Source organism: Lepidochelys olivacea (genome assembly GCF_965140295.1).
Source record: "Lepidochelys olivacea isolate rLepOli2 genome assembly, chromosome: 4".
NCBI classification, from domain to species: domain Eukaryota; kingdom Metazoa; phylum Chordata; order Testudines; family Cheloniidae; genus Lepidochelys; species Lepidochelys olivacea.
Genome location: NC_140414.1, coordinates 36648908 through 36662255, shown reverse-complemented (window position 1 = coordinate 36662255; position 13348 = coordinate 36648908). Strand labels below are relative to the sequence as shown.

General features: G+C 41.5%; 1 protein-coding gene across 1 annotated transcript in view; it reads right to left on the bottom strand.

Moving 5' to 3' along the window:
- Positions 1-13348, bottom strand: part of ARHGEF38 (Rho guanine nucleotide exchange factor 38) — a gene marked incomplete at both ends in the record, with an annotated part of 55030 nt that overhangs the window by 4482 nt on the left and 37200 nt on the right. Inside the window, 6 exons of the mRNA XM_084627331.1 lie at positions 2443-2699; positions 2854-3052; positions 6808-6948; positions 8622-8942; positions 11873-11995; positions 12447-12551. Of these exons, the coding sequence (XP_084483457.1) occupies positions 2443-2699; positions 2854-3052; positions 6808-6948; positions 8622-8942; positions 11873-11995; positions 12447-12551 (1146 nt within the window). The remainder of the gene's footprint in view (positions 1-2442; positions 2700-2853; positions 3053-6807; positions 6949-8621; positions 8943-11872; positions 11996-12446; positions 12552-13348) is intronic.

Here is a 13348-nt window from a genome sequence, read left to right as displayed (position 1 = left end):
ATGGGGTACCGATAAGACTGTATTGACGATGAACAGAGCATTGATAAGAGATGTGCAATGGGCTGCAACTGTAATTTTATCTGATTCCTGGTCAGTCATAATGACAATCAGAACAGGAACTTCAGAAAGTCAAAATGCCATAATAAATGAAATAATGTTCCTAACTATGGAAATAATGCAAGCAGATATCTCTATAACAATAGCCATGGGCAGCGAGTATAATAGGCCAGACTCCCGGTTGCGGGGTTTGGTAGCAAAATTTTTGTTTTATTATGCCCCATGTAGGTTCCGGAGGGCCTGAGAAGGCACATACCCCTCCTCAGCTGCCCTGGAACCTGCATGGGGCCTATCAAAAGCATCTTCTAACAGATGCTTTTCCCCTGGGTGGGTTGGGTCTGGGGAGGGGAGGCATGGCACAGCATGGCTTTGGCCAGCCCAGGGCTCCTCTTGGCTGGGGAAGGAGGGTGCTTGGGGCTTCGGCCAGCGCAGGGCTCAGGGCTGGGGGGAGCTTAGAGCTGCGGCCAGCCCGGGTCTCCTCCAGCTGAGGGGAGGGAGACACTCTGGGCTGCACTGTGGCCAGCCCAGGGCTCCTCCAGGTGGGGGGCAGGGCACTCCAGGCTGCACCGGCCTGGGGCTCCTCCAGCTGAGGGGGAGGTGCTCAGGGCTTCTCTGGGTGGGGGAAGAGGGGACAGGGGGTCTCGGGACTCTGGCCGTGGGCAGAAGGGGCGGAGCAAGGGACTAGGCTCCCCAAAGGGGGGCTCCACCCACCGCTCATGACAATAGCATGGATTCCAGTACATAGTATAATACCTAGAAATGAGATGGCTGACAGAACAGCAAAACATGCTCTAAAAAATGAGGAGGTACATATTAAGATAACCTTAAATAGACAAGAATTCAAAACTGTGTCATGAAGGAGGTTGCAAAGGAGTGGCAAGAACTATGAACTAAGGAAACAAAAGGATGAAGGTTCTATGATGTATGCTAAAAAATCAAAGATAGTACTATACTCCACAATCATGGTAGAAAAGAATGAAGCAGTAATTTTTAAAGTGTTAACAGGTCATTGTGCCTTAAATGGTAAGTTAAACTTATTAAAAAGACATAAAGACAGGCTGTGTAAAGTGTGCAAAACCAAAGAAACTGTTGATCATGTTCTCTGGCACTGTTGGCAACATTCTATGCAAAGAAATTTTCTTTATAAAAAATTGAGTTGGCTTGAAATCAAAGATTTTTTCCCTAAAGGGACTAGTGAGAATGTCAGGGAAATGGAATAGTGCAAAAAAGGCCTTGCTGTGTTTTCTTAAGGATACTAGAGAGTGAATAGATTTAAAAAAAAAAAAAAAACTTGGCCAATAATGAATTAAGAAAGTGGTGGCCATAGCCCCAGGTAATGAGGGTGCTGCACCAAAAACAACAAAGGAGACAGTGAAAAAGAAGGAAGCCAGGGTTAGAGAGCTGAGCTCCAGCCTGAAAGCCTGGGACTGGTGGCTTTGGGTAGTGCAGACTGGGAAAGAGGAAGAGCTATAGGTATGTCAGAAGAACCATGGCTGAGTATGAATTTTTATGTTATTGTTATGGACTTTATTTTGGGAACTCTAAGGATTGCTTGAACATTTTCTGTTATTAAACTAGCCCTAGGTTTAGGGTGCTGTGAGCCATAATGGAGACTATGTGTAGTTCTTTTAAGGGGTCCACAAGTGGGGGGCCAACAGGAGCAAAATGCCTGCTGCGCCACCCATGGCCACAAGAGGGCACATAATACATCCCCAGAAAAATGAAATTCATACCCTTAAGTCACTGCTGAAAAAGAACCTTAAGTCACTGCTGAAAAAGAACCAGACAAAATAAGTAAGAATGAGCTAGGGTAGGTCCCAGGCATTTAAATCTAGCAGCTGCTAACTTGAGCGCTTCAATTCTCTCAACCACCAGATGTTCTATAAGGCACACATTGCAGCAATCTGTTGTAGATAAAGGCATAGGGTTCCTTATCAAAAGAATCGTCATGACCTTCTTGCTAAAAATAGATGAAAACAGCAGAAGGCAGAACTAACTGCTTTAGTGGGGATTAACCCGGCTCTCTTTGTAAGGGTGGGGAGGTGGCTTTACTGCCCAGGAGCAGTTAGAGGCATTGGGTCCCCATGCGGTGTTTCAGCTCCACTCTTCTTTCAATTCAGGATTATGGATAAATCCCACAATTTAACCGTTAAACATTTATTACCTTTTCACACATTGTGTGGTTCATTAAAAACCCAATGAACATTACATCAGAGAGCTGGAAGGTAAGAATGTTGTGTGAAATCCTATGGCATCCTAATAGATTAGAACAGTCCTTTTATAAACTAAGGTTGCCCCTTTAAATTGTAAGCAGTAGTGCACAACTTTTATATTTGGAATAGGAAAAACAGATATAGATAGATATGCTGCATGTATTATGCTTACATGTTGATCATCCACATCATGATCAGTCTCTGTCCCATTAATTGCAGGTTTTTCACATAGGCTATTACTAGATGAGCTGCTGTCACTCCTCTTATGTCCTAGATTTCTTGCACTGCTATCATTGGTAGGCCGTGAAGAGACAAAAAGGCTGATGTTATCGAAATCATCATCACAGAAACTGGTTTCTGCTACATCCTTCTGCACCTTGGCTGGATTGTAGGGTTTCAGGAAGGAGGAATACACATACCCTTTAAGAACTAGATATCAGATTAAAAAGAAAAGAAAAATTATTTCAAATATTTTTCAGTCACCTGTTTTTTACAAACTGTTGAGATAAACAGATGGGCCCAGACTGAAAAGAAAATCAATAGCCAAAAGGAAAGCTGTTATTGGGATAAGCAAAGGACTTACTTCCTGTGTCAACAAGCCACCTGCTTGTACTTCCAAAAGGATCCTTTTGCTCAACAACAGCCACCAGCTCACCTTCATATAAATCAATATCAAATTCCTGTGTGGCATTGCATTTGCGCTTAGCTTGATATAGTGATTCTGTGCTGTATGTGGACAATAGCTTGGATCTCTGGATCTCTGTCTGACGTGGAGACTCAGGCTAAAAATGGGGAAAAGAGAGACACTATTAATTGGGAGCAGTGTATTTAAGACTTCTGGATTAACAGCTGGGTACAAAAGAAACTAATGCACACCCCATCTGATTGCAGCAATCTACATTTGAACAGGCAGAGCATGCAATTACATGCCTATTGGATAGTTAGGAGTATAATTTCCTAAACTGTGCCCTCAAACCTGTGAGTTTTGTGTGCACAGTAGGTGTGTGTGTTCACCTGTTCCACTAATGGCTGAAACTATAGTCACTGAAGGATAAAAAAAAACTTACTGGATGTTAACTGTCAGGTATTGGTTTATGCAGTGTTGTTGTAGCTGTGTTGGTCCCAGAATATTAGAGAAACGAGGTGGGTAGGGTAATATCTTTTATTGGACCAACTTCTGTTGGTGAGGGAGACAAGCTCTGAGCTTACACATAGCTGTTCTTCAGGTCTGGGAAATGTACTCAAAGTGTCACAGCTAAATACAATGTGGAACAGATTGTATAAGTAGTTAACATATATTTCAAGGGACCATTCAAGGTGAAATGACTCATTAACACCCCTCCAAGTCATAGGAGGAAAAGAAAAAAAAGGTGGGTGGGGGGTTAAGTGGGTTATAGATTGTAAACCATAAATCCAAGGTCTTTAATAAATTTGCTAGATACTAATAATGATGGACAGAATAATTTAAGCTTCCAGGCTCATCTTTCAAAGGTGTTGTGCGGGTTTCCTTTGAGAATGAAGATGGATGGGTCAGATACAGAGGGATCACTGTGTGAAAAGTGTTCACCCACTGTTTTTGTCTTTTATCATTTTTCTTTGTGAGTTCACTCAAGAGCATAGTGAAATGAGACAATTACTACTCTCTCAAATGAAGTCACACAGAAAAATTATTAAAAGACAAAAACCTGTGGGTGAACCCTTTCACAAAGCGATCGCAGACCTGTTGAGGTTACAGGGACAAACCATCCCGATGAGTCGAAAGAATAGTAAATATGGCAGGCGACCAGCTTGGCTTAATGGTGAAATCCTAGCGGATCTTAAACATAAAAAAGAAGCTTACAAGAAGTGGAAGGTTGGACATATGACCAGGGAAGAGTATAAAAATATTGCTCGGGCATGTAGGAATGTTATCAGGAGGGCCAAATCGCACCTGGAGCTGCAGCTAGCCAGAGATGTCAAGAGTAACAAGAAGGGTTTCTTCAGGTATGTTGGCAACAAGAAGAAAGCCAAGGAATGTGTGGGCCCCTTACTGAATGAGGGAGGCAACCTAGTGACAGAGGATGTGGAAAAAGCTAATGTACTCAATGCTTTTTTTGCCTCTGTTTTCACTAACAAGGTCAGCTCCCAGACTGCTGCGCTGGGCATCACAAAATGGGGAAGAGATGGCCAGCCCTCTGTGGAGATAGAGGTGGTTAGGGACTATTTAGAAAAGCTGGACGTGCACAAGTCCATGGGGCCGGACGAGTTGCATCCGAGAGTGCTGAAGGAATTGGCGGCTGTGATTGCAGAGCCATTGGCCATTATCTTTGAAAACTCGTGGCGAACCGGGGAAGTCCCGGATGACTGGAAAAAGGCTAATGTAGTGCCAATCTTTAAAAAAGGGAAGAAGGAGGATCCTGGGAACTACCGGCCAGTCAGCCTCACTTCAGTCCCTGGAAAAATCATGGAGCAGGTCCTCAAAGAATCAATCCTGAAGCACTTGCATGAGAGGAAAGTGATCAGGAACAGCCAGCATGGATTCACCAAGGGAAGGTCATGCCTGGCTAATCTAATTGCCTTTTATGATGAGATTACTGGTTCTGTGGATGAAGGGAAAGCAGTGGATGTATTGTTTCTTGACTTTAGCAAAGCTTTTGACACGGTCTCCCACAGTATTCTTGTCAGCAAGTTAAAGAAGTACGGGCTGGATGAATGCACTATAAGGTGGGTAGAAAGTTGGCTAGATTGTCGGGCTCAACGGGTAGTGATCAATGGCTCCATATCTAGTTGGCAGCCGGTATCAAGTGGAGTACCCCAAGGGTCGGTCCTGGGGCCGATTTTGTTCAATATCTTCATAAATGATCTGGAGGATGGTGTGGATTGCACTCTCAGCAAATTTGCGGATGATACTAAACTGGGAGGAGTGGTAGATACGCTGGAGGGGAGGGATAGGATACAGAAGGACCTAGACAAATTGGAGGATTGGGCCAAAAGAAATCTGATGAGGTTCAATAAGGATAAGTGCAGGGTCCTGCACTTAGGACGGAAGAACCCAATGCACAGCTACAGACTAGGGACCGAATGGCTAGGCAGCAGTTCTGCGGAAAAGGACCTAGGGGTGACAGTGGACGAGAAGCTGGATATGAGTCAGCAGTGTGCCCTTGTTGCCAAGAAGGCCAATGGCATTTTGGGATGTATAAGTAGGGGCATAGCGAGCAGATCGAGGGACGTGATCGTTCCCCTCTATTCGACATTGGTGAGGCCTCATCTGGAGTACTGTGTCCAGTTTTGGACCCCACACTTCAAGAAGGATGTGGATAAATTGGAGAGAGTCCAGCGAAGGGCAACAAAAATGATTAAGGGACTGGAACACATGAGTTATGAGGAGAGGCTGAGGGAGCTGGGATTGTTTAGCCTGCAGAAGAGAAGAATGAGGGGGGATTTGATAGCTGCTTTCAACTACCTGAAAGGGGGTTCCAAAGAGGATGGCTCTAGACTGTTCTCAATGGTAGCAGATGACAGAACGAGGAGTAATGGTCTCAAGTTGCAGTGAGGAACGTTTAGATTGGATATTAGGAAAAACTTTTTCACTAAGAGGGTGGTGAAACCCTGGAATGCATTACCTAGGGAGGTGGTAGAATCTCCTTCCTTAGAGGTTTTTAAGGTCAGGCTTGACAAAGCCCTGGCTGGGATGATTTAACTGGGAATTGGTCCTGCTTTGAGCAGGGGGTTGGACTAGATGACCTTCTGGGGTCCCTTCCAACCCTGATATTCTATGATTCTAAGAAGAATTCTGTGTAAGCTCAAAAGCTTCTCTCTTTCACCAACTGAATTTGGTCCAAAAAGAGGTATTACCTAACTCACCTTGTCTCTCTGTATCAGTGCACTTACAATTCTCATGTAAAATGACTGAAAGCATTTTGAAGTAACCCAAAAATTGGCAGAGCTGTACTGAGGTCATATAACCCCTTACAAGGCAGGAGCCATATGACCAGTAATCCCTGGACCATGATATTATATGAAATGACTTTGCTATATAAAAGGCAAGGTATTAATTATTATTATATTAAGTGGGGCTCCTGCAGTTCTGTAGCTTCTGGAGTACTCTGTGTGCTAGGTATGTCTGAATTCCATGGTAGATTTTTCAGCTCCTGCTCTAGCTATATAAAACCATCAAACCCACTCACAAAACTTCAACAAAATAAACTTCACAAGATTAATATATGTGTGAGAATATTTAACAAGTGAAATAAACTATAACTTGCATGCTTAGTCTTAGGCTGGGTCTAGACTACAGAGTTAGTGCCTGGGCTTAAATGCTTTATGTGGAACTAACTATGTCAGTGTCTTCGCTACACTACTGCCTTGCTCCCGCTGATGTAAGTGCCCTACTACTCAACATAATAACTCCACCTCCACAAGAGGCGTAGGGCTAATGTCGGTGTATTTATGGCGACACAGAGTCTGTGTGGCAAATCAATGCCCAGGCCCCAGGAGAATAAAAAGACGATGCGTTTGACACACATTAAATTTTCATTGACAGAGGCATGATACTCACCTGGGTAGGGGCAGGTTTCTTCTTTTCAAAGCTCAGTTTTCTCTCAATAAATGTAGCACTGCTGTTTTCTTTTACAAAATTTAGATTGTGAAACTCTTCCATCACCTGATTTTGTAATTCACAGATACTTGAGGAAGACAGCTGTAAATACACAAGAAGATTAGATCTCATGTACATTACATAGGATAGGGAGGTAAGGAACAGTAGCTCTAATCTAGTGGATCAAGCACTAGGACTCATGAAATCTGAGTTATTATTTTGATTTCTGGTAGTGCCCACAAGGAGCTTGGCATCAGGCAGATATAAAAGAAGGTATGATCCCAGCCTCAAAGAGCTTAAAATCATTGCTGTTTAGGGCTTGTCTATACACAGAAGTGTTATCAGTTTAACTTAAATCAGTTTAAAAACCAGTATCTATTTAACTCAATATGATTTAAACTGGTCATGTCAGTTTAACTTGCCACTGTGGTGTTGGATCTGTGGATTTGGCTCAGGTCCATGCCTAATTTTAAACATGATGTAAACAGCAAAACTCAAAAGTGACAATGGGAAAATCCCCAGTGAAAACAATGCCTGGTATAAGCAGCTTCCCAAGAAACATAAAGCCCTCTTTAATGATATAGGGCTTGTCTACAGAAGCAAGTTGCACAGGGGTAGCTAAAAGTGTAAATTTATACTGATGTATTTAAACTGCTGTGGAAGGCTTATTTTGGTTTAATTAAATCTGTTTTCTAATTGACTTAAGCTAAATGGAATACGCCACTCTTGTAATGAACTGTGTGTGTCCACACTGTCTTTTGCACTGGTTTGTTATATCAATGTAAAAGTCAATTCAAGTTGTACTGGTGAAAATTCCTCATGTAGGAAAAGCCCTCACTTTCCCCTTAAATTGCAAAGCTCTGTGTTGAACCCTTGCATGGATTCTCACTTCTAGCTTGACAGGGAGTGGGAAATAGCCTGATCCTCCCCTGGAAGGAGTGCAGTACAGCACCCAACAGTAACCTCTATGGCTTACTAAGGAGTGGGGTGGAATCTTGTCCAGATGTCAGCCAGGAGAACATGGCTTCTTCAGAGTGTGGGGGGTTGGAACTGTGGGGACAACCTTCGGACTCTCTGAGTCAAAGAGAGGACTCATTTCCTCTGGGGGGGGGAAATACAACAAAACTGTAGCATTGTTTGATATTCACCCCAAGTCAGTCATTATATTTAGATGGAGTGTGGGATCCATATCTTAGAGTTCTGATTAATGCTGTGTATGAATAGAATGTTATGCAAACCAATACACTTCCATGCAGCTCAGTAGGCACTGTCTAAATACACCTCAAAATATTAAAAGTGTTGATGTAGCTCATATTGTAGCCGAAAAAGAAAGCTGTTCCTTACTCTGAAGGAGGCGTCTGCAGTAGGCTTTTGTGACAACAGCATTGCCCTACCATTTCCAACACGCCCCAGCTCCACCAGAATTAGCAGTGGTGGGAGCATACACGTAGAAGGGATTCCAGTGGCTGCTGGCATTCTTCCCAGTGGGTTGTCTAACACTGCTCAGGGCAGCGGTAAATAATACTGGGGTTAAAATGCTAGCAACTGCTGACTCCTGCCATTGCTACTTCCAGAGGAACAGCAGCAGCAGCAACAACACTGGGGTCATTCTCGGCAAAAAAAAAAGTTCCAAAGCAGACAAGGGTCAAGGACATGAAATGTGAAAAAATATCCACTGTGATCCCCAGAACAGACAGTAGGGGGGGTTGATGTATGTGGATTTTTAAGTACCTCTGGCCAAATACCGTACACACACATGCACACAGTCTGCTCACCGGAACAGGCACCACAATGGTCGAATATGACTGAAATGCTGAGGACATTGTGTCCCTGAGGAGAGTGATGAAGCAATGCAGACAGTTCATCGCAATCTTCTTGGCTGTCCTGTTGAACACCTGAAGTTCCTCCACGAGCTGTGCATTGAGAGCCTCATAGTCCTTCTTTGTCAGATCCAGTTCATCTCCTGCTGACCTTTCAAGGCAGCCATTGTAATCCAGCAACTTGTCATAACGCTTCTGGATAAGCTTCTGGGGGCCTGAAAACAAGGCTTGCAGAGCTGAGAGAGGGGTCAAAACCAGCTTTTCCAATTGATCCACCTGGGAAGGGGAAAACAAAGCAAAAAATCAGTCCAACAAATAATACTTCATTCTCCCATTTGTAGCACTTACAATTGTGTTCTAATGTTAAAAACAAAGCAAAAATAATACTGCATTCACCCATTTGTAGCCCCCACATTGCTTTCCAACAGTAACTAATTAAGCCTGACAGCACCCCTATCAAACAGCCGAGTAACAATTCTAACTGCACAGGGCGTTGTTATTATCCTCATGGGGAAACTGAGGCACAGACAAGTTAAATGGGCACACAAAGGATGAGTGTTAGAGCTGGGATCAGAAAGCAGGAATTCCTGCCTCCAGTCACCTGTGCTAGCCACGGGTATTAATATTGTGAAGCTTCATTGGGACTGGGACCTTTAAACTGGGAAGGACCATCCGAGGCAAGAGGCAGTGCAGTTTCAATTAAACGGCAGTCTTTCCCACTGAATAAAATAAAGGAACAACCACTTTCCTGGGGATAACTCTAATATCCTGATGATGCAGTATAAATGCCTATACAGACAGATAGAAAGATTTGATTTGATTAAAATGTGGTATGCTTTCTTGTAAGGTTTCCTTTAGTTTACTGAAAGTGAGTCATACATTCACAGTGCTGGAGGCTAAATAAAATATATTTTAAAAAAAACCAAAACATGCCTATGGGTGTCTGGATGGCTCAAGGGATTAGTATCAGGCTTAAAGATAATTTCACCTATAAGTCATTGGTTCATATCCAGCACAGACTGCTAGCGACTGAAACTCATTGCCATCTAAAGGCTGCTGGATAGTCTTGTGAAATGAATTGCTGGACTCAGTGCATTAACAAGATCTCCTGCATAACAAAAACCACGGCTGCAAAAGGCTGTATGTCCATCGTCCCCAGGAGTGGTCCCTCAAGGTGAGGACTGACGTACAGTGGTAGTTTCACATTGGTACTGCCTTTGATATCTAATTGTTCTGTGGAGAAAGCTTTCCATGACAAATGCTTAGGTAAGCAATTTTTTAGCACCTTAAACAATTGTTTATTGGAACTGTTCGTTCTGGAGCACAGAAAAGGAGAGGCTATTCTTGATTTGGCCCTAACTAAGAGGGCTAGGGAGATGATTCAGTATTGACAAATGCAAGGTAATGCACATGGAAAGAAATAATTTAAACTATTCATCCCCATAGCTGGGTTCTCAACTATAAGCACTCAGGAAAAAAACATGAAACAGCACAATGATAATCTGTGCTCCTGGTGAAATGGTGGTCAAAAGTGCAAACAAAATGTTGGGATGTATAACTAATTGGATTGAAAATATTGTAATTCTATCATATAAATCAGTGATATGCCCTTGCTTGGTATACTGCATTCAGTTCTGGTCAGAATACATCAGAAATAGATATAACAGTAATAGAAGGGGTCAGAGACAGGAAACAAAAATGATTACGGGCATAGAAAAACTTCCATATAGGGAGACATTGAAAAGACTAGGACTTTTCTCAAAGGAGATGAATAAAAGAGAACATGATTCAGGTATACAAAATAATGAATGGGATCGAGAAGGTAAATCAGGCACTTCTATTTACCTAGTCTCACAATATAAAAGCAAGGGGCTATTTAAACTGAAAGGCAGCAGTTTCAAACTCATAAAAGGAAATACCCTTTTACCTAATGCATAATTAATCCCTGGAACGTATTGCTCTAGATATCCTTGTTGCCAAACTCCTACTAGGATTAAAAGGAGAATAGATCTGTATGGATATTGTAAACATTTACAGTTATAGTAGATAGAATAAAAAAAATTTAGAAGGGATATGAACCTTCATGCTTCAGGTCATGAGCCCAACTTCTAACCTACAGAGGTTAGGCAGAAACTTCCCCTTTGCACAGGTTATGCCATAATTGTCCACTGAGAAGATTCTTGTGCCTTCTTCTGAAACATCTCATACCAGCCACTATTGCAAAACCAACTGCACTCAGTGGACCATTGTGATGGGCCAGAATGGCGATTCCTGTGTTCCTTTCTTCACTGTATTCATTTTATTTATTTTTTAAAATATACTTTTAAATGATGCAATTATTTTAAATGGTGGAATTAGAAAGGAAATAGAATTGCAGTTACAGAGCCAGTTTTGGTGGTTTGGTTTTGGCATGGAACAACTTATCTTTTAGGAAAAAAATATAACTAGTAGTCCTTTCATTGGTTGCGATGGAGTGATCTGTCACTGAGCGTATATGCTGTTAGTACGGGGACTCCATTTTGAGTTAGGTGGAGGGAACTGGAGGGCTTTTTGGAGTTTAGGAGGGGTAAGAGTAAGGAGATATAAAATTTGCCCCTGGCTTGAAAGTGTTAGTTTAGCTTGAGAGCCTGGTTCAGGCAGAAGTTTTCCCTACCTTGAAAGATGTACTCCAGCCTGTATTGCCAATCCCAGGAATTCAAAAATCACAAGTCAGACCGCAAAAATCATGAGATTTAAAAATTATATGTATACTGGGTTCTTTTTTATTTGCCTTCTGTTTTTTTTTTAAATGTTAGAGCTCACGTTTTCAATCTTTTTCTCTGCAACCACCAGAGATAGAAATGTACATAAGAAAAGTAAAGAAAAGCTTGCAATTCTTGTGGACACATTCATATGATTCCAGGAGCTGGGGGTTTAAGTAAACACCAGATATCATAAGACTCATGATAAAATTGTGTGAATTGGCAACACTGCAAGTTTAAGCAGAGGCCTGATCCAGCTTACGTTGTACTTAAACTGACAGGAATTTTTGTAACTTAAATTATTTTATTTCCTACAGAAACTTAACTGAAAAGTTATATTTTTCTCAGTATTTCTAATGGAGTCCTACATTTTTCTGCTCTTTTCCCTTCACTGTATTTGTATGTATGACCCACAGCCCATACATTTTGACAGCTGTGTGATATTGGCATGTTTCATGAACTTACAAATCCTTCACAGGGGTTTCCAATGTTATTCAGCATTTTTGAACAGCCATTGTCTTCATCATCTTTGTTGTGTAAAATACCTTGTAGTTCAGTTATATTCTGTGCAGCTAGAAGCATGGAATCCTAGAAAGGAAAAAGGTGGGAAAATTAAAATAGATTGATAATTTGCTGTAGTACAGTATACTTGTTCATGCAAACCCTGCCATAATATTCACTGAATTATAGGCCTTTTCCATTTCTTACATCTCTTTGGTTATCTAGACCATCCCTTACCAGTGCAAGATTGTTTCCTATGATATATTATCCCGTGTTTTGTCCAGTTTTGTTGTACATTTCTCAAGGAACAAGGTTATCACCATTCAATTTAGCAGATTATTCCACACCATTAGGGCTTACTCAGAAAATGTGAAATTCACCTTTGTTCATTTCTGCTGCATTTTGGGTCATATACATGTGTGCAGGGCCATTTAGGATTTGGTATTACATGACACTGTGAGAAGTGTGTATTAAACTGCTCACATATATGTTTTATGTGTGCTTAGCTCATATTGATGTGGGTGTATGGTATACCCACCTGTAGATGTTGTAGGGAGAATGAAATATTCTTCACACAAAATTTCACAGTCTTTTCTAAACTTCTAAATAGCTTTTCCTCCTTATTAAAGGTCTGGTCTTTCACCTGAAATAGATGTTTACATGATGGTTAGGGCAGCAGTGAACTAATGAAATGAGTGGACAGAGATCTGCTAGAAAAAAATCTAAAGAAAAGCCTATGAATTCCTCTCTGTGAAGCTGGATCACTGTACTGCAGTAACTCTTCCAAACCCACTTACAATTATCAGGTCTAAAGAGAGGAAAAAGCAAGGATACTGGAATGTGTATGATAAAGATATTGATTTTTGCAGCGCATTAAGGTAGCATGAAGTTATTTAATTGTAGGCACATCTATGTTTATCAGTGACTCCCTCCTTTTTTATGTTTACACAATTTGGGCAAGAAATTATAGATAACAACATAAGTCTTTTCACATCATAGCCATGCTTCCTCCAGTGTTCCCTAATGCAGATGTGGGCAACTGCCTGTGCAGAAATTTTGTTGCTATTATTTCTGTAGCACTGTGCGACCATGTATATGTTACAGTCCCATTATCTCTAAAGGGGTTGTTTTACTTCTTTATGGTATATAAAGAAAGTCTGGATTTTTTTTAAATTCTTCCTTTCTGCTTGCTTTTTACCTTAGAAATATGAGAACTGTCAAGTCTAGTCTTCACTGCTTTCACTGTCAGAGTCATGGAAAGACTCAGAGATGTGCGTCATGAGTTCTCAGCTTCCAATTATAGGAGAGGGAACGCTGAATCTTTAACAAAGGCATCTTTTTTCCAAAGTGATTCTCAAGTTTTTAGAATTCAAAAGGTGTTAACAAAAACAAATAGTAAATAGGAAGTTCTAACAGACTGAATAAAAATAATTTCCCCTC